We start from the raw sequence: 25,867 nt of genomic DNA, 5'->3' as shown, positions 1-25,867 counted from the left end.
CATTTTCAGGAGATTTGGATTCTATCGATTCTATCGATCGCTGTCAATGACGTAAGAGGAAATGACTATATTATAAAAAATAAAAAAAACCCAGCGACGGGCAGTAAGAGGAAATGACGTAAGCGGAAATGACCCTGGAAGTAAATGGGGGCTAGGAAGGTTTTTGTAATGGGAAGAAAATTGGCGTGACACGGCCCTTGAGCTAAAATCAGTTTAACACCTTAATGCAAGGTTTGGTTAAACCGTAGTTCACCAATTTGCCACTAGGTAAAGCACTTAGACTTGGTGCTTTCCTACACTTGCTTCACTGAATCCCATGTAAAAATCCAATAGATGCTGCGCCCGGCCTGTGATACGTTGTTGTCATTTAAGGTGGGATGCAGAGTGACCTCACGTAACCTCTTTTCCAAACACGCAGAGAGAAAAATCACTTTTACTATTATTCAAAGAGCGCGTGAGTGTTCAAAACACAACTTGGCTTGGTAACGATTTTCATTTATAATTATAGCAGCCGGGAATCAATGGGAAGTATCGAGCCTGAAAAACTGTTCCTACCCCCCCGGGATCGATTCCATATAATTTCCAGATCAGCTCTGACTAATGGGCTTTCTATTGGCTGGGAGAGGAATGACTCTGCCTTGCACAAAGCACTTTCAAAAGTTGTGTGTGTAGCTGGCCGGCTCAAAAGAACACGTGCTAGCCTCCTGAGCAAGCATCTTACGCAATTTGGAAAAGCTAAATTTAGTTTCCCAATGCAGTGACTTGCACTTTTGTCTGACACGGACTAAATAGGACATTTTCAAAACAAATTTTTATGTGGTGAATAAATCTAAAGTAAAGTGACAACATCCTTAAGTTCCAGTGGCGGGCCGTGCGTTTCTCACCTAGGCCTTCAGTGATGTCCCACTTAGTCCGACTTCACCTCTCAAAAGACCGTAAATATGTCACCACATGGACACGGCTGGAGATGCTATACAGAAACACACTTGCACAGTACTGTGCATTTAATCCCCTCAACAGTGTACAAAAGGGTCTATTTTTCGGCGCATTTAACATTTAATAAACCCGCTTCATCAATTAAAACATATCTTACGTGGTACTGTCAAAATTAAAAGTATTGTATAAAACTGATGAAACATAAAAAAATAAAGAAATAAAATATTTGAACTCACATCCGACGCTGTTTAAGCCAGTGGTACAGCTCGTAGTAGTCGGATGATTCGTGTGAAAGTCGCGGGCAAAACATTTCGCTGCCGGTGTTGCGCCAAAATGTGATTGCCTGCCAAAAATCGATTTTATTCGCGGGAGCCCGCACCGCTCGCTAAACGTGCATTGCTTGGCTTCGTCTGTCCACAGCGGATTACTAGGTGTAAGACAAACACTATCTATTGTACCGGTGAGTTTTCTGTGGCTTTCTATGGCTCGTATGGTTCCGGTTCTACTTCCTGTTTTCGCAACTTGTGATTAGATACTCACTTGGGACTCCCAAGTGAGTATCTAATCACAGCGTTAGGCCAGCTAGAAGGCTTCACTGACTTTAACTCGTGATCTCATTGGCTATCGCAATTGTCTATCAACTCTATGTGCCCGTTAACTTACAGTGCACAGACGCCTGCATTGTTGATTCTGAAGGCTCCGGGCAGATTTCGTACAGCACGGCAACATAAGCTGGCTGGATTCTAATTGGATACAAACTTTAACCTAAAAACAATAGCATTGGAAGGAGCATAATATGACATGAAGAATATGTGAATACTTTTCTATTTTTAGGGAAAGTAAATAAAAAATAACGGTAACACTTTAGTATGGGGAACACATTTTCACCATTAATTAGTTGCTTATTAACATGCAAATTAGTAACATATTTTAATTTCCCTGAGGAAACTCTCCTGAAGGAATCAATAAAGTACTATCTATCTGTCATGTCTGTGTTGATCATGTTTTTGTTTGGCCATGTGCTGTTTGTTTTTTGGACGCTTTTTAGTTCCTGGTTTCACTCTCTTGTTTTGTCACCATAGCAACCATTAGTTTCACCTGTTTCACGTTTTGAGTCACGCACCTGTTTTCACTGATCACGTCACTGCTATTTAAACCTGTCTGTTTCTCTTGATCGTCCTTGATTGATTGATTGATTGATTGAGACTTTTATTAGTAGGTTGCACAGTGAAGTACATATTCCGTACAATTGACCACTAAATGGTAACACCCGAATAAGTTTTTCAACTTGTTTAAGTCGGGGTCCACTTAAATTGATTCATGATACAGAAATATACTATCATATATACTATCATAATACAGTCATCACACAAGATAATCACATTGAATTATTTACATTATTTACAATCAGGGGTGTGGGGGGGGGGGGGCATAGAGAGAGAGAGAGAGAGTGAGTGAGTGAGTGAGTGAGTGAGTGAGTGAGTGAGTGAGAGAGAGAGACAGAGAGAGAGAGAGAGAGAGAGAGAGAGAGAGAGATCAGAAGGCATAAGAAAAAGTATCTGCATTTGATTGTTTACATTTGATTATTACCAATCCGGGGAGGGTGTTAGTTTAGGGTTGTAGCTGCCTGGAGGTGAACTTTTATTGCGGTTTTGAAGGAGGATAGAGATGCCCTTTCTTTTAAACCTGTTGGGAGCGCATCCCACATTGATGTGGCATAGAAAGAGAATGAGCTAAGACCTTTGTTAGATCGGAATCTGGGTTTAACGTGGTTAGTGGAGCTCCCCCTGGTGTTGTGGTTATGGCGGTCATTTACATTAAGGAGGTAGTTTGACATGTACTTCGGTATCAGGGAGGTGTAGCGGATTTTATAGACTAGGCTCAGTGCAAGTTGTTTTACTCCTGTCCTGGTGACATTATCCTTTCTAACTCTGCTCACTTCATGCCATGCTACTTCTGTACCTTCGTGCTACCATAGTTCCATGCCAAGTAAGTTTTTGTTTATTCATGTCACGTTTAGCAGTTATTTTGTTTCATGTCCTTAGTCTACGTTAAGTGTAAGTTTTTGGTGTCATTAGTCAACTTTGTTCTCCGCCATTGTGCGCGCCTTTTGTTTGCTCCATTTGTTTTGTAGTTTGTTAGTGTTAAAATAAATATGTACTTACATTCATGCCTTGCCCGCACCAACTTTCCTTTGCCTTTCAGGAAAACAAAACAACCCATAGTCCACGTATTGACATATCTATCTATCTATCTATATTGTCTCTTAATTAATCATTATTAAGTACTTGTTAATGCCTTATTCTGCATGGCCTTATTATACAACCAGTAAGCCATTAACTAAGAGTCTTCCCTCAATAACCTCAGAATTATTGCTTATTAGTAACCCTAACTGTTCCCCTAGTGTCCAAATAACTCTATATTAAGTCTTTGTTACTTTAATAAGCAACTAATTAATGGTGAATATGTTCCCAATACTAAAGTGTTACCAAAATTACTTTTATCTTTAATTATGATCATGATTTCTGGTTATGTTAGGCCAGCAGAGAAGGCCTTGCTGGCACTGACGGCACACCACTGTTAAGTTCCGTCGATTATCGCAGGAATGACGCTCCATCCCCTTATGTTAAGTGAATTTCTGTGAAGTAAAGATGTTTTTTTTGTTGTTTTTTTTACATAGAAATCGTGTGTATTTTAGGTCTTAATAAACCCTTTATAAACACTTCACTCATTAATATTTACTAAACTCTTAAACACTTTCCAGACTCTCATGTAATTGTAACATATAAAAAGTCATACTTTGTTTGAGGCAACAAGAATTGCTACCCCAGCCCGTCGCCTCTCACTGCGTGCAACACCAGTGTGGAAGAGAGTCCAGCCCCTCTCGAGAGAACTGGATCCAGAGCCCCTTGCTGTGCGTCAAAGTGAGTCCGACTATATCCAGCCGGAACTTCTCCACCTCGCGCACTAGATCAGGCTCCTTCCCCCCCAGCGAGGTGACATTCCACATCCCAAGAGCTAGCTTATGTAGCCGATGATCGGACCGCCAAGTGCCCTGCCTTTCGGCTTCCGCCCAGCTCACATCGCACCCGACCTCTATGGCCCCTGCTATGGGTGGTGAGCCCATTGGAGGGAGGACCCACATTGCCTCTTCGGGCTGTGCCCAGCCAGGCCCCATGGGGACAGGCCCGGCCACCAGGCTTGGCCATCGTGCCCCAACTCCGGGCCTGGCTCCAGAGGGGGGCCCCGGTGACCCGCTTCCAGGCGAGGGAAATCGGAGTCTCGGTTTTTGTAATTCCATAGAAGTCTTTGAGCTGCTCTTTGTCTGAACTCTCACCTAGGACCTGTTTGTCTTGGGAGACCCTACCAGGGGGCATGGAAGCCCCCGGACAACATAGCTCCTAAGATCATTGGGACATGCAAACTCCTCTACCACGATAAGGTGGCAGCTCAGAGAGGAGCCATCCATTTTCAATCATTTTTAAAAAATGCTCCAGGGAGCCACTAGGGTGGCGCTAAAGAGCCGCATGCAGAGATCTGCAGGTTGCTGACCCCCGGACTAACCAAATATATCGCACAAGAAGGGACTCATAAGTGATGAACAATGTAACATGTACATACAATTACACTGTGCTAAAACAGATATACTAAATTATTGATTAATACGTTTCCTAACGAAACTTTCGATCAAATGTGAGTGCACTTGTGGGCGGCACTTGCTGCCCAAAAATTGTCCAAATCAAACCAACACACCAAAGGGGTAATTGCTTAACAATATTTTCGAAGTTTCGGAGTGATAAACGAGCAGTGGCTTCACATAGTCACCGATAGCATTAGCACAAACTAGCAATCCTTCATCGGCTTGTGTCCCAGTAGTGCCTTCTCCTTTGCTGTAATAAAGGTCCGCTGTGGCATCTTTTTCACGCTCGTCAGAATTAAAGACTTGCTGTGGAACAAAGACCCCTTAGTTGATAAAATCCTCAAACTAAAGGTGGCTAACTAGCTAAAACGCTGGTGTAGCTCCCTGAAACTAGAGTTGGATGTAAAATCTAAAGTTGTATTATGATGCATAAATAGAATAATACTTATTCTGTCTTTGTTAACTGCATTATGCAATGTTTTTCATTTGTCATATTCATCTCCATGTATGCTTAGTTATGAGTATTGGGAAGGGGAGCTGCGTCATTTCCTAGGTTATGTGTGGAATGCGCATGCTCGAGAAGGAAACAGGAAGTGAAACAGTGAGCGGGAAAAAGAGGGATATCCGAAATTGCCTGTAATACACTACCGTTCAAAAGTTTGGGGTCACATTGGAATGTCCTTATTTTTGAAGGAAAAGCACTGTACTTTTCAATGAAGATAACTTTAAACTAGTCTTAACTTTAAAGAAATACACTCTATACATTGCTAATGTGGTAAATGACTATTCTAGCTGCAAATGTCTGGTTTTTGGTGCAATATCTACATAGGTGTATAGAGGCCCATTTCCAGCAACTATCACTCCAGTGTTCTAATGGTACAATGTGTTTGCTCATTGGCTCAGAAGGCTAATTGATGATTAGAAAACCCTTGTGCAATCATGTTCACACATCTGAAAACAGTTTAGCTCGTTACAGAAGCTACAAAACTGACCTTCCTTTGAGCAGATTGAGTTTCTGGAGCATCACATTTGTGGGGTCAATTAAACGCTCAAAATGACCAGAAAAAGAGAACTTTCATCTGCAACTCAACAGTCTATTCTTGTTCTTAGAAATGAAGGCTATTCCACAAAATTGTTTGGGTGACCCCAAACTTTTGAACGGCAGTGTATGAACCGTGGGCTTCTTGAATAAATATTGCACCGAAGAGACGGCGTTTGGTCATTTTAAGGGTGGCAACACTAGCACAAAGCGGTAGTCTAGCAAACCGAAGCTATACAGCAAGACTGAGAGTTCCGACACGTTCAAAGTGTTTCTGATCACACAAAGTGCTCTCTAAGACAGGCTGACACAGCTCTGACCGGTGTAAGGTACGACAATTGTGGAAATAAACAGGAAGTTAAAAGTTAAAGTACCACTGATAGTCACGCACACACTAGGTGTGGTGAAAATACCCTCTGCATTTGACCCATCCCCTTGTTCCACCGCCTGGGAGGTGAGGGGAGCAGTGAGCAGCAGCGGTGGCCGCGCTCGGGAATCGTTTTAGTGATTTAACCCCCAATTCCAACCCTTGATGCTGAGTGCCAAGCAGGGAGGTAATGGGTCCCATTTTTATAGTCTTTGGTATGACTCGTAAGCAGTGTTGGGACTAACGCGTTACAAAGTAACGCCGTTAGTTTCGGCGGTAACTAGTAATCTAACGTGTTATTTTTTATATTGAGTAATTCAGTTACCGTTACTACAAGATGCGTTACTGCGTTATTTCACGTTATTTTTTATGTAGTATCAGCTAGAAACAGAAGATCTGAGTGTGTTTTATTGGAGCGCTGCAGTGTCGTCCTTCTGAATCTCTTGTGTCACAAGCCGGAGGCGCGCTCTGTGTGTGTCTGGGTGTGGGTCTGGGGAGGGGAGGGGGGGTGCGCAATACAACGTAAACCGTTGGCCAACCAAAAAGTAACCACAGAACACTATAGTGTTCTGTGGTTACTTTTTGGTTGGCCAAGCGGACAGGCTGTCCTCACTCAGGTCCGCATGGACCTGGAGGGGGCTTGCCTTAAGTCCGGCTGGAAATCGGGAGAAATTCGGGAGAGTGGTTGCCTCGGGGAGAGGCCCTGAAATTTGGGAGGGTTGTGTACTTCATTGTTTTAGGATAACAACATTCCTGAATAAAATAAATATTTATTCAATGATAATACAGTATTAGTACTAGAATATCACGCGCTTTGAAAAGTCACAGTTCAACATCCATTTTTGTCTCGCCGCTGCAAAGGGAAATTAAATACTGAAACACAGAACATTCTTTAAAATTCATGTTTATTGAGTGAACAAAAACAGTAACGTTCGCAATTCTGCACAAATGGAACACAGACATAAATAAAAAGTATAGTATCTACTATTTAAAACTGAGACAGCTTTAGGATGATCTGCTGCAGTTGTCTCTTTGCTTCGCACTGGGGAAACTGGCTTATCTCGAAGTAACGTGGGGCGATTTTCAGCAACCTTAAAGAAAAATTGTCAAAGTTAATCCTGAAAACTTCTGAGGCTCAATCACCGGCAGCTGAAAATTGTCTAGCAATAACATTTTCTTATGTGAGTTTATTGTGTTTATAGTGCAGATGAACACAAGTTGTTGCCGTTTGTTAAGTTGTGTGACTTTAGAGGCGTATCGGATTCGTTATTGTACATATTCAGCAGCATTCGACTTCTGCTGTATTAGAAATAGGCCGATTTGACCGACATACTGTACATGTTCTGAAACATATGAACCAAATTAATATGTTAATAATAAATGACAATTATTTATGTTGAAAGTAAAACTTACCATTGTAAAACATAGTGTGCTGATATGGTCCTCCAACACTTTCCAAAGTGTAACAAAAAAATAAAATAAATAATGAGGGCTGTCAATGTCATTAACGCAATAATAATGTGTTAACTGTAAGTTTCTTTAACGGTGCTCATTTTTTTAACGTGCAATTAAAGCCCATGCGTCCTGACTTATTTTTGACCCTAGGTCCGTTCCGTAGCGTGGGTGGATGTAACGGCGTTCAGTTATTGTTGAAGCACAAGCTTGGAAATAGCGAGCAGAATTGCAGAAAAAAAAGGGTACATTAGGGAAATCCCACATCCAAAGCCACGCTAGGTCATTCTCCCGACAGGACAATTTTATCTTCAATTGCTGTGAGACGACATTGGAGCAACTTGCGCGTGTCAGAATAGCAGACAAAAGCTGTCTTTGTTCTTACCAATCAAAAGGCTTGTAAAACTCCACTGTGTAGGATGGGAAGCAACATGAAGGTGTCGGTTTCTTTGATGTATTGTAATCCACAGGAAGATTTTGTCTTGACCCGAGATCTACAAAGCGGAGAGGAAGCAGGACCTGACCCCCCCTCCAGGCACCTTTTTTTTTTTTAACTGTTTTGTAACCAAAGGCGACAACTGTTTACGACCCCCCTTCCTTTAGAAACAGCTGTTGCCATGTAATCAGGGAAAGTCTAAATAAAAGAGGAGGCGTACAATCTTTCGTCAGAGCGTGGTGGGACACTGTGCAAGGGTACAGGTCTACGTGTTTCTCCTCATTGAGCCAAATTTAATTCTGTCTCTATTTAATTCCTTGCTTCTTGTCTGTTTAATAGATGTCATCAGTGTTTGAACCTGACAGCGCGCTTTATGAAATAAAAAGCTCAACAGAAAAAAAAGACTGGAAGTCGAGAATTACTTTTATTGGAGACTTTTATGTCGTCAAAACATGTCAAGACCTCTTCTTATACCAATCACACACTTTCGGCTTCACAATAATAGCGCTCGGCGTCACATTCGGTCTAACTACCATGACAAACTGAAAAATGTCTTACATTACGATCATGCTTTGTCAAAGATGTTTTGTAATGTAATCTGTGATATTTCTACCTAAATAAAGGTTTTCTGTTAGGATGGAAATTAAGTGTATATTATTTTATAACCTGTTCTGATTGATAGTCTGCAATTACAGAATGTTTAGCAGTTTGAATATTACATTTTAATAATAATTAGTGAAACGTGAAAACATTGTCATGCAGATATATGAAGACCATTAACTTGTACAACATGTAACGTACAGAATATCAGGAGCATTTATTCAGGTAGAAATATCACATAACATGAACGTAAACTACCGTTCAAAAGTTTGGGGTCACATTGAAATGTCCTTATTTTTGAAGGAAAAGCACTGTACTTTTCAATGAAGATAACTTTAAACTAGTCTTAACTTTAAAGAAATACACTCTATACATTGCTAATGTGGTAAATGACTATTCTAGCTGCAAATGTCTGGTTTTTGGTGCAATATCTACATAGGTGTATAGAGGCCCATTTCCAGAAACTATCACTCCAGTGTTCTAATGGTACAATGTGTTTGCTCATTGGCTCAGAAGGCTAATTGATGATTAGAAAACCCTTGTGCAATCATGTTCACACATCTGAAAACAGTTTAGCTTGTTACAGAAGCTACAAAACTGACCTTCCTTTGAGCAGATTGAGTTTCTGGAGCATCATATTTGTGGGGTCAATTAAACGCTCAAAATGGCCAGAAAAAGAGAACTTTCATCTGAAACTCGACAGTCTATTCTTGTTCTTAGAAATGAAGGCTATTCCACAAAATTGTTTGGGTGACCCCAAACTTTTGAACGGTAGTGTATAACAAGCCAGGTTTAGTGTTATTAATGCTTAAAACTGGTATCTAAACATGGAAGTGTAGCTCCTCCTCTGAATGCAAGTGCTCCTACAGCAGGAATACAAACTATGCATTCTTACAAAATACAAAACCTGACAAGACACCAACACACTGCTGGTATTTTTTCTTATTGTAGTTAAAAGCGTGTTTATGTCTTTTTTGTATTGAGCTGTTTGAAAACAGCATAATGTTTCAAATACATTTCATTAAAGCAGACTAATTGTCCAGTCATGGTAATAAAAACTTAATAATTACACTTATTAATGACAAAAAATATACAATATCTATCTGCAATTAATTTTGAGTTAACTATGAATAAGCGCGATTCAAATTTTAATCGTTTGACAGCCCTAAAAATAACGTAACTAATGTAAAAATGTTTGAACTCTGAACTTTCGTGTGACTTGGAGGCCATTTTTCCTGAAGATTTTTGACCTGCGCTGTGTCAAATGTGTGTAAAGTCAGCACAAATTTCATCTTCACAACGCTTCAATTCAAGACAGTTTCATTCATGTAGCGCTTAATCATTTAGCATCATTGCTTATCTCAGGGCATTCTTCTATATAAGCAGATCTACACATATTCTTCATTATGTTAAGTCTAATAATATTCGCTCAATGAACAATCCCCTGAGATAAACAAAAAACATTTGTTCCCAAAAATGTTCCACTTCCTTTGACTCGATTTGAACACGCACTTTACGAAAGAGCAAATGTACTATAAAACCACGGATGTATTAATTTTTTTTTTTTTACGCTAACCAATAGTGAGACTTACCACTCAGGTTCAACATGGGTGCAGGTGCGGATGTAGTTCTTGGCAGTGAGTACAAACTCGCTGTAGAGGACCCACTTGGATTTGCGGCCCAGCACGGTTGAGGGGTGGAGCTGGACCACCTGGTTGTCCTTCACAGTCAGGTAGTGGCCCGTGCGCTCCAGGTGAGCAACCTGCGGGCATCATTTGGAGCGGTGATTGTCAATGAGCATGTCTGTGAAGGTTTGTTTGTGGCTGCAGAACAAACTGTAAGGGGGTTCACTCATTGCATCGGCGTCAGCTGGTTGCTTTTGTACAATTGCGAAATTAAAGCAACGGAGTGAACCCTCTTGTCAGTCATCCGTGCAAGTAAAAGGTCATTTAATTAGGGACGCAAAGGAGGGCGCACTAGTGTGTCTATGACAGTAGATCATGGGTGAGCATAAAAAAAGGCAAAAGGGCACTGTTTACATACTACAACAAACCAGCATCGCAATGAAGATAAACCCTCCTAAATAGTGATTAGGGACAGGTGAGCCACAAAATCACTAATCTAGTGTGGAGCATCACCCAATCATCATTATACCAAAAACACAGGAACATGAAACATAAATCCAACCTGTCATGAGCAATCACGACAATAATATAATTGACTAATATTTGTATTATTATTTGTACAAACGTGATGAAACATATCCTAGTTCATGGTTTAACACGGGGGTCCCTGGAGCATTTTCATAAAAGGATTGAAAATGGAAAAAGATGGGGGAAATTTTTGTTTTTGTTTTAGTAAGGTTTTTGTTTGAGAACAAACATGACACAAACTTTCCCAATTGTTGGAAAGCCCACTGTTTAATATGTTTAATATGAGTATTTAGTGAATATTGTTTTGTCCTACTAATTTCAGTGGTTCTTGAACTCACCATAGTGTGGACTGCGACTCAACAGTTTGTTTACATGTAAAATCTTCCACTCCTTTGTCTCATTTTGTCCACTAAAAGTTTCATGCTGTGCGTGAATGCACAAAAGTACACTTTGTTGATGTTATTGACTTGTTGCAGTGCTAATCAGGCTATTTAGGCTAGCTGTATGTACATATTGCATCATTATGCCTCATTTGTAGGTATATTTGAGCTCATTTAATATCGTTGACTTTTATACTCTTTGTATATAATTTAGTTTTGCATGTCTCATGACACATTATCTGTATGTAATATTGGCTGCATTTCAGATAGTTGTTTGTGTACCATGTTGTTCCAGACCACAGCAAACGTTACCTGGCTTGCCAAAGATTGTAATAAATCCATTAGAAGAAGACAGCCTGCCGTTTCCTTTAACTTGGACACACACACCTATACCTTTGGCCATTAAGAGCCAGTAATTTCCAGCAGTTATCTCACCTTCTGAGTAGCCTCTGATTTACTAATGGTTTCTAATGTTGTAAAAATGTGCAGAATAAATATTACATTTCAACATTTCTGTCAACAAAGATTTGCTTCAGCCTGCGACACAGTCATTTTGATAGTAGGCTATTATAGCTAATATAGACACTTACGTCATGTGTTGCCTTCATTTTAAGACTTATATACGGCTTTCCATTTTTTGCGGCTCCAGACAGATTTTTTTTTTGTATTTTTGGTCCAATATGGCTCTTTCAACGTTTTGGGTTGCCGACCCCCGGTTAAACATGTTTGGTGGCTTGTGAAAATAAAATACGGTGATTTTCTACAAAATGTCGTAGAAGTTATTATTTGAAAAATTAAGCAGGTATTGATAGAATAGTTTTTCACGTTGATATTTATGAATTTTGGTAGACTTTAGGGCTATAAAGATTGTTCGATAGATGGATTTATATTCTTAAGATTCAATTATATCGATCTGCTAGTTGGCCTCCCAGAAGAGATATGTATTAATAATCTAAGATCGTTTTAAAAGTAAGTAATCGATTATATCGATACTAGTCAATAAAACATCAGCTTTAAGAACAGCAGACTTTATATACTACTTATAGTAGTAGTTTATATACTACTTTTAAATAAATAAAGCCGTTAAATTTTACCCGAGTCTGTCGCCCGTCTGTGACGTCATCACCACAGCCGTCATCAAATATTTTGGCGGACACCAGAAAAGAAGCAGACGAACGAGGAATAATTAAGCCACCATCGCGGTCCAGTGTGTGGAAACACTTAGGCTTTTGCAAAGACAGAGATGTTCTTAATAAGTCGCTCACTGTTTGTAGGATATGTAAAATACAATGGCAACACCACACATTTCTCAAACCACCTACGGCGCCACGGGATTTTAAACACGCTGACCACCAGTCAACTTCATGAATAGTGCTGTCGGTTTGGGAGCTTGACTCTGCTTTTAGCTCAGTAGTCAGCACGCTGGCCCCTCATGCTGGCGAGCAGGGTTCTCGCCCCGCTCGGAGCGTTAGGAAAAAAACAATGCAGCCGAGAGAGAGAGTACACAGTCGCTACACGAAGCTGAGCTTTCTGTGATTGACAGCTATGAACACCAACGTCGTCAAAATCGGGGGGCCCCTGATTGGGTGGGGGCCTCTGGGCTTCGGCGGAGTCAGCACACTCGCTTCGAAAGACTACAAGTTCCTTCGTTTTTGTCTTTCAAAAGAGTGTTTTAAACGCCCCACACCTAGTAGTAGAGATTTGATTTCACAATATTTTTGACATTAATATAATATTATTTCCATGTTAAAAAACAAGAGCAGCAGGTAAATTTACTGTTAAAATGTTGGGTACAGTACTTTTATTGAACATTTTTTGAATATTAAAAATGCGAGCAGAAAGTGTTTCCTTTTGATGAGTCAACCTAAAGTGTTTATTCAAAAAGGATGTGAATGCATTGGCATTAATTATTGTTTACTTGCTTGTTTGTATCCATAATTTATTCATACATGATTCCCTTACAAGAAATAACAGCAATATAGGTAACACCACCCACAGTGTCCATGAGTATCCAGTATTTATTTCACAGTAACACTGGTTGAAAATCAGACCGCCTTAAATGCAATGGAATTTTACGTTTTTTTACTGAATGAGACACCTAGCATGTACATGTAAATAAATAATGTGAGATTTACAATATTAACTATGAACGATAAACACTGAATATTGACAACATATGACCGTCTCACCCCCTCTCGATCGACATATTTTACAATCAAGCGAAACGCAAAAAAAAATATGCAACAAACACAGCGAAATATGAACGTGAAGTGTAAAAAACAAAAACACCTACAATCTGATACGTCTGATATATCACTAAGCTTTAGAATGTTGTTGTAAAAATCTCCTTCTGCGTCTGTCCCAGACACCTGCATTTTAGGTTGGCCGCTCTGGAAACACTCTGTGGAAACGCACCCCACCCACACTGCTTGGTGCCTTGTCAGGGCTGCTGTGACTTAGATTACCATAGTAACTAATTAGATTGCCATAGTAACTCATTAGATTACCATAGTAACTAGTATATCACGCAAAAGCGCAGATTCCAACCATTGAAATACTTTGTATAGTTCAAGACTTACGGTCATTTGAAAACATTACTGCACATCATAATGGCAGCTACAGTTTAAATTTAAAAAATCTAAAAAAAATGATTTGGGAATGTCCTAAGGGCCAGATTGAAAAGCTCAACGAGCCGCATGTGGCCCCCGGGCCTCAATTTGCCTAGGTCTGTTCTAAATAAACTAATATTGTCTCTGAATCATCAGCAACAACAAATCTTGATTAGGATGTTCCACATCCCTAGTAGTCTTCTTTTTGGAGGTTATTTTAAACATTAGACTTAGACTTCCTTTTTATTGTCATTCAAATTTGAACTCTACAGCACAGATAAGAACGAAATTTCGTTACATAAGCTCATGGTAGTGCAGGATAAAAAAAGCAATAAGGTGCATATATAAACAAATAAATATATATAAATAATATATATATAATATATACATAAAATAAATAAATATATATATATACATATATATGAATAAATAAATAAATAGATTACTGTTCAGATAAATATATTGCACTTTTTCACATGCGTCCACGTTTATGGATGAATGTTATATTGTCTTTTTTATTCCAGCGAGTTAATCCATTTTGGGGGGAGTTCAGGGGATTATTTAATTATGATGCGTTTGTTATTGTGGTCACACTAGTCCGTAGAAATATAAATATCATTCATCATTAATTATCAAATATAATCAAAAATAAATCAAGCAAATGTGTTGTATCAAAGTGTACCCATGAAGTACCCCCTATTCGAACCCGGACCCTCTTAGGCAGCCACATAACTGCTACAAACAACACCTTTACCTGTCTTAAGTGTCACCCCTCATTACGTAACTTATAGCGTAAAATCTTATACTTTTCTCACGTTCATACAGCACTTTTGAGGCGTATATTCACAAACAAATGCTAGTCACATTCCGAACGGTCGCATTTTAGCCGCGTTCTACTTCTGCTGGGTGTGTGGGCCGATTTGGCCGACATGTTTCGAAACATAAGAACAAATGTGCAAAAATAAACATACTTCAAATCTTCATGTTAACCGAAGACAAAATTTACCATTGCAAAAAATAAAGACATATGCATGATTAGTAAGAAATTGTATGATAACAAATGTGTTAATTAATATTTTCTAAAAATGAATTTATATTTAATTGAATTTAGACTTAAAGGCCTACTGAAACCCACTACTACCGACCACGCAGTCTGATAGTTTATATATCAATGATGAAATCTTAACATTGCAACACATGCCAATACGGCCGGGTTAACTTATAAAGTGCAATTTGAAATTTCCCGTGGAACTTACGGTTGAAAACGTCTATGTATGATGACGTTTGCGCGTGACGTCAATGGTTGAAACGGAAGTATTCGGACACATTGTATCCCAATACAAACAGCTCTGTTTTCATCGCAAAATTCCACAGTATTCTGGACATCTGTGTTGGTGAATCTTTTGCAATTTGTTTAATGAACAATGAAGACCGCAAAGAAGAAAGCTGTAGGTGGGATCGGTGTATTAGCGGCTGGCTGCAGCAACACAACCAGGAGGATAGCAGACGCGCTATCCGACGCTAGCCGCCGACCGCATCGATGATCGGGTGAAGTCCTTCGTCGCGCCGTCAATCGCTGGAACGCAGGTGAGCACGGGTGTTGATGAGCAGATGAGGGCTGGCGTAGGTGGAGCGCTAATGTTTTTATCATAGCTCTGACGAGGTCCCGTAGCTAAGTTAGCTTCAATGGCGTCGTTAGCAACAGCATTGCTAGGCTTCGACAGGCGGCACAGCATTAACCGTGTAGTTACAGGTCCAGTGTTTGGTTCGGTGTCTCCTGATAGTAGTATTGTTGATATTCTGTCTATCCTTGCAGTCAGGGGCTTATTTCTTTTGTTTCTATCTGCATTTAAGCACGATGCTATCACGTTAGCTACGTAGCTAAAGTGCTTCACCGATGTATTGTCGTGGAGATAAAAGTCACTGTGAATGTCCATTTCGCGTTCTCGACTCTCATTTTCAAGAGGATATAGTATCCGAGGTGGTTTAAAATACAAATCCGTGATCCACAATAGAAAAAGGAGAAAGTGTGGAATCCAATGAGCCCTTGTACCTAAGTTACGGTCAGAGCAAAAAAAGATACGTCCTGCACTGCACTCTAGTCCTTCACTCTCACGTTCCTCATCCACGAATCTTTCGTCCTCGCTCAAATTAATGGGGTAATCGTCGCTTTCTCGGTCCGAATCGCTCTCGCTGCTGGTGTAAACAATGGGGAAATGTGAGGAGCCCTTCAACCTGCGACGTCACGCTACTTCCGGTACAGGCAAGGCTTTTTTTATCAGCGACCAAAAGTTGCGAACTTTATCGTCGTTGTTCTCTACTAAATCCTTTCAGCAAAAATATGGCAATATCGCGAAATGATCAAGTATGACACATAGAATGGATCTGCTATCCCCGTTTAAATAAAACAATTTCATTTCAGTAGGCCTTTAAAATGTGATGCTCAGTGGAGGTAGCAAAAAACGATGGTCAAACTATTTTTAGGTTGTACTTGGTGTAAAACCCTTACCTGCATGAAGAACCCGGTGACCAACATGCGGCGGATGTTGGTGTAGTACTCTCTGCAGTTGTGTCCACAGCTCCGTCGGGGCAACCCGAAGCGCTCCATGATGCGGCACAGCTGAAACCGTACGTTGTCGGCTGACATCAGCGAGCGGTAGTTAACGAAATTGTCGTAGCACCACTGGGAAGACTCGTGGTCTGTTTAGGGGAATGATTGAGAGTTAACGGTCTAGACTGGGTGGGGAGACATTTGCATTTGAGGTGAAGTCCCACTTGCTTTGTTTAAAGGCGTGGTAGACATTAAGAAGAGTGAGGTGGTCTCCGTCAGCGTGGGCAAAGCGCATCTTGGCCTCGTCGGACGCTCTCTTGGCCTCAGTGGGTCGGATGAAGCACTGTGGGACTAGACAAGGTCGGTATGGGCCCACAGGGAGAAGTTAACCCCACGGACTGATGCTAATGTTGGGAAAGAAGAGGGGGGGGCGGATCATGGGAAGCTACTCTTCTACCTCGGAGGTGCTTAACGTCGCAACTTTTGGATTGTAATGCGTGGCGCTTACACCGCTAATGAACTCAGCAGAAAGCCGTCATTCGGAAACACCTGCTCTAGAATTTGAAATCCATTTTTCCCTCGCTCTCGCAGGCTTCTCTTGCTTCGGCGGCATAAAGATTCATGCGAACGAGCAGCATTCTGCTTTGGCAAGCCTAAAGTGCAATTAGCACTGGAGCACAACCCGCCATGTTCCAGCTACACGACTTCTGGGAAAGTTTTCACCAATAATAGCTGACTTTAGCAGGTTGACTATGAGCACACGACACTGACTAGTAGAGCTGGGCGACATGGAGAAACATCAGATCACAACTTTTCTTTTCATATCAGTCAATATTGATATGTATCACGTTATAAATCCAATCCCTATTCTGTCATGCTTGTATGTTACATTGCTCATAACTGAGATGTGAAGACATATTTGTTAATTCTATTTTCGGCCTGGGGTTGATCAAGACAGATGTACTATAGAACATGATATAATATGAGACTGTTTTAGATCAATAAAGTGGGATATATTTAAGCCAAACTAAAAGTCTGACCAACAAATACAGATGAGCGATGTAGCCTAAAATTGAGAGGGATACGCGGTAAAAAATGGATGAATGGATGGATGATAATAGAAACATATCAAAATGGGTAACAAAGGTTCCTAAATTAGCTGCTGAAACATATTGCATCATTTCCTGTTGTATTATATTGTCAAAACGATCTATTTGCTAATTTACTGGTAAATTATATTGTAACACAGTTCTATCTACACTTCTGTTGAAATGTTATACACACTTATTCTTATGTTGTTTACCTACTTTACATTAGTTCTGGGCGATAACAAAAATCTGGGTATCGATCCCATACCAATTAGTTACAGGGGCAGTATTGTTCATACCAATGCTGATAATGATACTTAAAATTGTTCAATTTTTAATTTAAAATTATAATCAAACAAAAGAACAGGATGGTGGTGTAACAATATCAATTAAATATGTATATAATTTCCTTCAATTCGCTCTAATTTAAATCCCTTTGTTTTTGCCCTTAAAGCTCTCCTGTGTCCAGAGACGTATTTCCTTAATTTGTATACAATAATAAAAAATATTGATCTAAGTACTGTAGATCGGCCATATACTGGTATCGTTACTATCCATATTTGTATCAATTCGCCCAACTTTGTTTACATTCAAGAGCTAGCAGTTAGCGATTAGAATATCATCCTGCGGTGTGCAACGTAGCGTGTTTAGCTACGCCCTGTCCTCCAGTGATAATGTTACTTTAGTTTATTTGTCGCCACGGAGGCGAAGATTACAGACTGAGAAGTGGTTTTGCACTGTGGAGGGACATTAGCCGCTAGCAAGAATTCTACAACGCGTTGGTTTGCTTGTCACTGTTAAATTTTTAGGACACAGCAAAAACGTGTCATCAACATGCATTATCACAATACAACAATATTATTATAATCTCTATCTACGGCCAAATTTATATTGAATATCGTCAATATCGCGCAACCCTGCCAACAAAAACAACAATGTTACAGGCATAGCCTTGGACAGCTATATTTGGAGCCTGTTTTAATAAAGACTGCATGTTGCAAGTTGTCTCCTCTCCACCAAGTCAAGTCAGCATGAACTCATCGAGTTTGTTTCCGACTTGCCGAGCCAATCTTAAATCTTAAATAAAAAAAGTTGCCACACTGTAAAAATAAATTTCAAAGAGGCCAGTTCGTACTTCTATCGAAATTGTCTCGTATTTCTATGGAGGAATAGTTATTTATAATTTTACCGCCCCAGCCATACCAGTATAGTATTTTTTTAAGGCAGGGAAAGATGAATCCCTTACCTGACAACATGGCGGTGATGGAGAGCGCCTCGTCTGAGCAGTCAAATTCACAGCTGGCAACCACCATCTTGGCCAGCTGAGGGTCCAGCGGGAACTCTGCCATGGTGGCGCCCAGCTCTGTCAGGTTGCCGTCATCGTTAATCGCCGCCAGGTAGTTGAGCAGCTCCAAGGCTCGCATTAGGGTCTCCGGAGCTGCAGGGTACAAAATAGCAAGGAATAAGTTGATGTTAAAAGGGACCTATGATCATTTTATTTACATTGAAAACATTTACTTGTGGTGGAGATGATACAGTATGTATTGGATATGCTTTGGTGTAAATTGTGCATACATTTTGCCATGCAGGGACTTTTATAACCTGTTTTTGAGTATTTCTGCAGTATGTTGGATTGTTGAGCGTTCCCAGATTGCAAATTAAACCATGCCCCGCCCACTCAAGAAGTATCAGGATGTATCGTTTGAAAATGTACACTGTATATCTTGAAGTCGTCACTGCTATTTTTTCCCCAAAAAATACGGTCAAAAATAAAATGTATAAACATTACACAGGCCCCCGTTACACTGCACACCAAATCTGATTTTTTTGCTCCAAAGTGACACAGATCGGGTTTTTTGTTGCCAGTCTAAACGCTCCAAAGTGCTTCAAATTTGATTTTTTCGCATCCGATTCAGGCCACATCACAAAGTAGTCCAAATACGATTGGAATCTGATCTTTTCAAATGTGACATCAGTCTAAACGCATTGCGACCTGAATGCAACCTGTACGTGGCTTTTTTTGTCAGCTTCGGGCGAGTTACGTGTGCACGGGGAAAGACGCTAGTGAATATTTCATCACCACATCCGGTTTCGGTGAGCAAAGTCTTTTTTGGGCGGCCAAATTTTCATTGCATCACTGGTGCGCTTAATAATAGGCTATATGCAATATATGAATATATATTTTGATTCCGAAGAAATAGCGATTGTTGATTTGCTTACATGTTACGTACATTGGCTTACATGTTGCGTACATTGCATAAGTGGTTTACATAAGTCAGTTGCAAAATAAAGCTAACTTAGATCCACGCTGATGTCCGTGTTGCCTCTATTGAACAGCCATAAAAAGATTACAACCCTCCCAAATATATTACACTTTACATATCCATTCATACATATTTTTTTATTTAGGATTTATTTAGTATTTTAAATTTTAAACACATATACAGCAGTATACCTTGAAATGTTGGCAATGCAAATGTCCACAAAACACCACAAACAACAGGGGGAAGGAGACAACAAGAAGACACATTTCAATGAGACTAATCTTAACAATTAGTGGAGAAAAAAAGTATATATAAACACACATATATATATATATATATATATATATATATATATATATACACTACCGTTCAACACTACCCCCCCCCCCTGCAAGAAAGACAACCACAAAAAACAAAAACTAAACCAAAAAAAAAACCCTACTGAGGTAACAATACAATTAAATGAGTGTGCGCCGCTACTATATCTTGGAACGTATAATGTTTAGCAAGTAAACTGAGAATTTTAAGTTGATCAATAGTAGCAGAGACTTTCTTTGTTCATTTACGAAATCCGGTCCACTTCCTTTGTTTTCACTTTATCAAACAGCGCATACAAGTGATGTTTGACAAAGATCACAGTCTATTTGCAGTGTAAACAGTCAGCTGGAAAAAAAATTTTAATTCAAAAGAATTGGATTTGGGCCACTTTAACCTGCAGTGTAAACGTAGTCATAGATTCACCCGGTCACCACATTAGGTACTCCTGCACACTCGCCGATGGATTCAGAGTGCATAAAAAAGCTGCTTTTACCAGCATTGTTATGTGCATGTCAAGATTAGATGAAGATAATAATTAACACTACCTTTTTTTGTGTTTTCTCATTGCTTTGCTGCGACGTCACGACATAACCCGCGAACGGAAACATCCAAGCAAGCTGATACCAAAATGCATGAACCTTATAATTGACACTTTGGCATTGTTTCACATGAGTAAACAACATTGTAACATTTATATTCTAGAAAAAAAATAAAAATAATCTTAGGTGCCCTTTGAAATAAGAGTTTGTTTGGACTGGATCATGTCAGGCAAGGCTTGTCAAAGATCCTCCAAAGTAGAACCCGTTTATGTCAACGCCCCTCAGACTGGCCGACTCACGTCGAGGTAAGCAGTTGTCGGCAAAATCGAAACCAAAACCGAAACCAAAACCGAAACTAGCCATTGCTTACACATTTACGAGTGACATTCGCCAGAGACATGAAAGGAAAGGGAGAAAATAAAGCATCAATTTCTTCCATTTGTCATAATTGTATTTTCTTTTTGCCGTTTTGATATGAGATTGTATATTTCTATCTAAAAGACCTGCTGCAGTTATTGCGTTACAGTGGCGAACAATCGGACAAAAAATTTGAATGGATACGTTTTGTTAGGTTGGAGCTCAACAACCCATGCGGCTGTTTAGCGCCGCCCTAGTGGCTCCCTGGACCTCTTTCAGAGATGTGTGAAAATGGAAAAAGATGAAGAAAAAAAATATTTATTTTTGTTTTAATATATTTTCTATAGGAGAACAAACATGACACAAACCTTCCTAATTGTTAGAAATCCCACTGTTTATGTTATCCATGCTTCACAGATGAGAGTATTTGGCAAGCACCGTTTTGTCCTACTAATTTCAGCGATCCTTGAACTCCTCGTAGTTTGTTTACATGTACAACTTTCTCTGATGCTGCCACAGAAAGACGTGTTTTATGCCACTCCTTTGTCGCATTTTGTCCACCAAACGTTTTATGCTGTGCGTGAATTGTTGATTTTATTTATTTGCTGGAGTGCTTATCAGGCATACTTGGTCAATCCATGACTGCAAGCTAATCAATGCTAACATGCTATTTAGGCTAGCTCGATGTCCATATTGAATCATTATGCCTCGTTTGTAGGTATATATGAGCTCATTTAATTTCCTTTAATTATGTCCTCTGTGTATTTAATTTATATTTGCATGTCTCATGACACATTATCTGTGTGTAATATTGTATGCATTTCTCATAGTTGTTTGTGTGCCATAGTGTTCCAGACCACAGCAAACGTTACCCAGCTTGCAAAGATTGTAATAAATCCATTAGAAGAAGACAGCCTGCCGTTTCCTTTAACTTGGAAAACCACATCTATAGCTTTGGCCATTCTGAGGCAGTCATTTCCAGAAAATCTCTCATCCTGTGAAAAGTTTTACTAATGATTTCCAATGTTGCAAAAATGTGTAGATTAAAAATGAAAATACAACATTTCTGTCAACAAATATTTGCGTCAGCCTTTGATAGTAGGCTAATATAGCTAATATAGACACTTACATCATGTGTTGCCTTCATTATAACACTTATATAAGGCTTTTAATTTTTTCCGGCTCCAGACAGATTTTTTTTTTGTACTTTTGGTCCAATATGGCTCTTTCAACATTTTGGGTTGCTAACCCCTGTCTTAGGTGCTGCGGTAGAACCCATGCTTTTATTTGAAGCTTACTTTACAATAAATAAGACGTGTGCATATTCTAAAGCTGTGTAACAAGCCAGTAGGGTAACACTTTAGTATGGGGAACATATTCTAAGTAACAAAGACTTAAGAGTTATTTGGACACTAGGGGAAAATATTCTAAGTAATAAAGACTTAATTTAGAGTTATTTGGTTAGGGTCAGGGTTAGAGGGTTAGGGTTATAATAAGGCCAAGCCAAATAAGGCATTAATAAGTACTTAATAATGACTAGTTAAGAGCCAATATGTTACTAATTTGCACGTTAATAAGCAACTAATTAATGGTGAATATGTTCCCCAAACTAAAGTGTTACCATGTTTTTTTTACTGGTGCATAAAATGAACCGTGCATGAACATCACCTTGTTCAAACAACAAAACCAACACAGTGCATAAACTCACAACAAATTACACACCTGCAAACCAGTCAGCTGTTGCCGTAGCCGTAATACGCCGATAGGGGGAAGTTTGTATTTACACAATGAGTCGGGTGTGTTTTGACCTCCGCCGAACCCCTGAGCCCGACTCACCGAACCCCTAGAGTTCGATCGAACCCAGGTTAAGAACCACTGGGTTACAGGGTCAGGGTTAGGGGGATAGGGTTAGGGTTAGGGTTAGTAATGCATTAATAAGTACTTAATAATGACTAGTTAAGAGCCAATATGTTACTAATTTGCACGTTAATAAGCAACTAATTAATGGTGAATATGTTCCCCATACTAAAGTGTTACCATGTTTTTTTACTGGTGCATAAAATGAACCGTGCATGAACATCACCTTGTTCAAACAACAAAACCAACACAGTGCATAAACTCACAACAAATTACACACCTGCAAATCAGTGTGACTTCTGCTGTTGCCGTATCCGTAATACGCCGATAGGGAGAAGTTTGTATTTACACGATGAGTCGGGTGTGTTTTGACCTCCGCCGAACCCCTGAGCCCGACTCACTGAACCCCTAGGGTTCGATCGAACCCAGGTTAAGAACCACTGGGTTAGAGGGTCAGGGTTAGGGGGATAGGGTTAGGGTTAGGAATGCATTAATAAGTACTTAATAATGACTAGTTAAGAGCCAATATGTTACTAATTTGCACGTTAATAAGCAACTAATTAATGGTGAATATGTTCCCCATACTAAAGTGTTACCATGTTATTTTACTGGTGCATAAAATGAACCGTGCATGAACATCACCTTGTTCAAACAACAAAACCAACATAGTGCATAAACTCACAACAAATTTCACACCTGCAAATCAGTGTGACTTCTGCTGTTGCCGTATCCGTAATACGCCGATAGGGAGAAGTTTGTATTTACACGATGAGTCGGGTGTGTTTTGACCTCCGCCGAACCCCTGAGCCCGACTCACTGAACCCCTAGGGTTCGATCGAACCCAGGTTAAGAACCACTGGGTTAGAGGGTCAGGGTTAGGGGGATAGGGTTAGGGTTAGGAATGCATTAATAAGTACTTAATAATGACTAGTTAAGAGCCAATATGTTGCTAATTTGCACGTTAATAAGCAACTAATTAATGGTGAATATGTTCCCCATACTAAAGTGTTACCATGTTATTTTACTGGTGCATAAAATGAACCGTGCATGAACATCACCTTGTTCAAACAACAAAACCAACATAGTGCATAAACTCACAACAAATTTCACACCTGCAAATCAGTGTGACTTCTGCTGTTGCCGTATCCGTAATACGCCGATAGGGAGAAGTTTGTATTTACACGATGAGTCGGGTGTGTTTTGACCTCCGCCGAACCCCTGAGCCCGACTCACCGAACCCCTAGGGTTCGATCGAACCCAGGTTAAGAACCACTGGGTTAAGAACCACTGGGTTAGAGGGTCAGGGTTAGGGGGATAGGGTTAGGGTTAGGGTTAGTAATGCATTAATAAGTACTTAATAATGACTAATTAAGAGCCAATATCTTACTAATTTGCATGTTAATAAGCAACTAATTAATGGTGAATATGTGTTCCTCATACTAAAGTGTTACCGCCAGTAGTTATTCCGCTGTCGTCGCTTCACGCTGCGTGGTGATGGTGATGACATACAACACTGTCTACAACACATAAAAAAGCAATCATTAATAAAAATGATCCCTTCGGGTCTCACATTTCCTGTCAACAAACGTGGCCGGCCATTTATGCCGACATCAACTTAAGCGGGCACGGTGGACCAGGACTTGATGAGTTAGTCCACATAAACGGACTGTCGACATAAGCAGCACCCACGCGCGACTCGTCTGTACACGACAGGAGCGCTCTGCTGTTTTTAGGGAGCGCCTGCTCGTCAGAGATCCTCTACATGGCAGACAATGGCGCTGGCTTGATTGTGATCAGTGTCGCCTTAATCAATATAAACGCAGTTACAAGAGCGGCCGTTTGATGTGCAGATATTAAATCCCGGGTCTGTCTCGCTCGGGAGCCGGCGACGAGATAAAACGATCTCGGCAGATATCAAACGCTGCTGCGCCATCGGGATTTTTTTTTTTTTGAGAGAGAGTTTTTTTGATGAGCGCTCTGAATCACACTAGAATTAGGCCAAACAGATTCCCCCCAGGAAAGAGTGTTACTACATCTTCCCGAGGAGACCCTCCCTCTCTACAGCTCCCATAATATACTTTTCATCTTACCTCTGAGATTAAACCCCCCCTCCTCCTCCTCCCACTCGTGGCGCCATTTTGAGAATGAAATTGGTTACATCAATAGCGCCGCTATCACCTTGGCTATTGCCTCCTCCTTTATATTCCTCCAGTGACTGACCTCCAGCAGGCAGCCAGCCCCCGCGTTCCTCACAAAATGTAAGCGTCAACATATCGGATCGGCCTTGTCTGTGCAAGGTGAGTGGGGGGGTTTATTTATTTGATCCACTGCTACCTAACGAGGAAGCGACCAGGGCTGTGGACAGACTTCTTTATAATATCTAGTCGCGTCCGATCGATTTTTACACGCCCGCCCCCCGAATAAATGGGCCAAGCAGGGAGGTATCTTTTACAGCCTCCTTTTCAGCTCTTTTTGTTCGCCCCTTCTTGGCGACGAGGGATAAGAAATCAGTGAACTTGACTCTGCCGATGAAGCTTTCATTCGCCTTATGACATTTCCAAAGAAGGAGCAGGTTTAATGTACCTTTTTTGGAGCCCATTGATTTCGCGCTATATTAGATTCCTGCATGGTTCAGGCAGTCAATACTCTCTTTCTGATGAGCCACAGATTGCATTTCCACGCCGCTTCATCACGCTACTTTAGGTTTGACTCAGTTTTGCGCCGTAAGAAGGAGCCCAAAAAGAATGTGCTGATAACTGTTTTCAAACAGCTGTTGTGGGATAACCGTATTTTCCTGACTATAAGGCGCACTTAAAATCCTTTTCTTTTCTCTCAAAATTCGACAGTGCGCCTTATAACTCTGTGCGCCTAATGTAAGAAATAAGTTTGGTTGCGCTTACCCGCCTTGAAGCTATTTTATTTGGTACATGGTGTAATGATAAGTGTGACCAGTAGATGGCAGTCAAACATAAGATATAAGTGTAGGTTTCAATATGATGGCAATATAACTCAAGTAAACAACACCAACATTTTCCATTGAAAATATAGAACATTACACACAGTGCTCAAAAATCTATCAAAAGGTTTTAGTACGACTTTGGCAAGCCATGAAGCATCACCGCTTGATGTGCTTCAACATACGAGTATTATTATGGTGTGTGTATAAGGTAAGACATTATCTAGCGTTTTGTTTCGCAATGTTATGCAAAAGCAACTTTTCTTACCGTCTGGTACCTGCTGATCTGTATTTGCGATCTGCATAAATCCTGAAAAATGTTGCG

The 25,867-nt window shown here is 40.2% G+C and overlaps 1 protein-coding gene across 2 annotated transcripts in view; it reads right to left on the bottom strand.

Annotated features, from left to right (window-relative positions):
• Positions 1-6,902: 6,902 nt before the first annotated feature.
• dhx15 (DEAH (Asp-Glu-Ala-His) box helicase 15) overlaps positions 6,903-25,867 on the bottom strand; it is a 74,241-nt gene continuing 55,276 nt past the window's right edge. For both annotated transcript variants that reach the window (XM_062065931.1, XM_062065930.1), the window contains exons 10-14: positions 18,498-18,689; positions 16,392-16,514; positions 16,122-16,312; positions 10,063-10,232; positions 6,903-7,073 (exon numbers count right to left, since the gene is read on the bottom strand). In XM_062065931.1, coding sequence (XP_061921915.1) covers positions 6,971-7,073; positions 10,063-10,232; positions 16,122-16,312; positions 16,392-16,514; positions 18,498-18,689 — 779 coding nt within the window. In that variant the 3' untranslated portion in view covers positions 6,903-6,970. The remainder of the gene's footprint in view (positions 7,074-10,062; positions 10,233-16,121; positions 16,313-16,391; positions 16,515-18,497; positions 18,690-25,867) is intronic.

Source organism: Entelurus aequoreus, linkage group LG12, assembly GCF_033978785.1.
Source record: "Entelurus aequoreus isolate RoL-2023_Sb linkage group LG12, RoL_Eaeq_v1.1, whole genome shotgun sequence".
Classification (NCBI taxonomy): domain Eukaryota; kingdom Metazoa; phylum Chordata; class Actinopteri; order Syngnathiformes; family Syngnathidae; genus Entelurus; species Entelurus aequoreus.
This window is presented reverse-complemented; position numbering and strand designations above follow the sequence as displayed.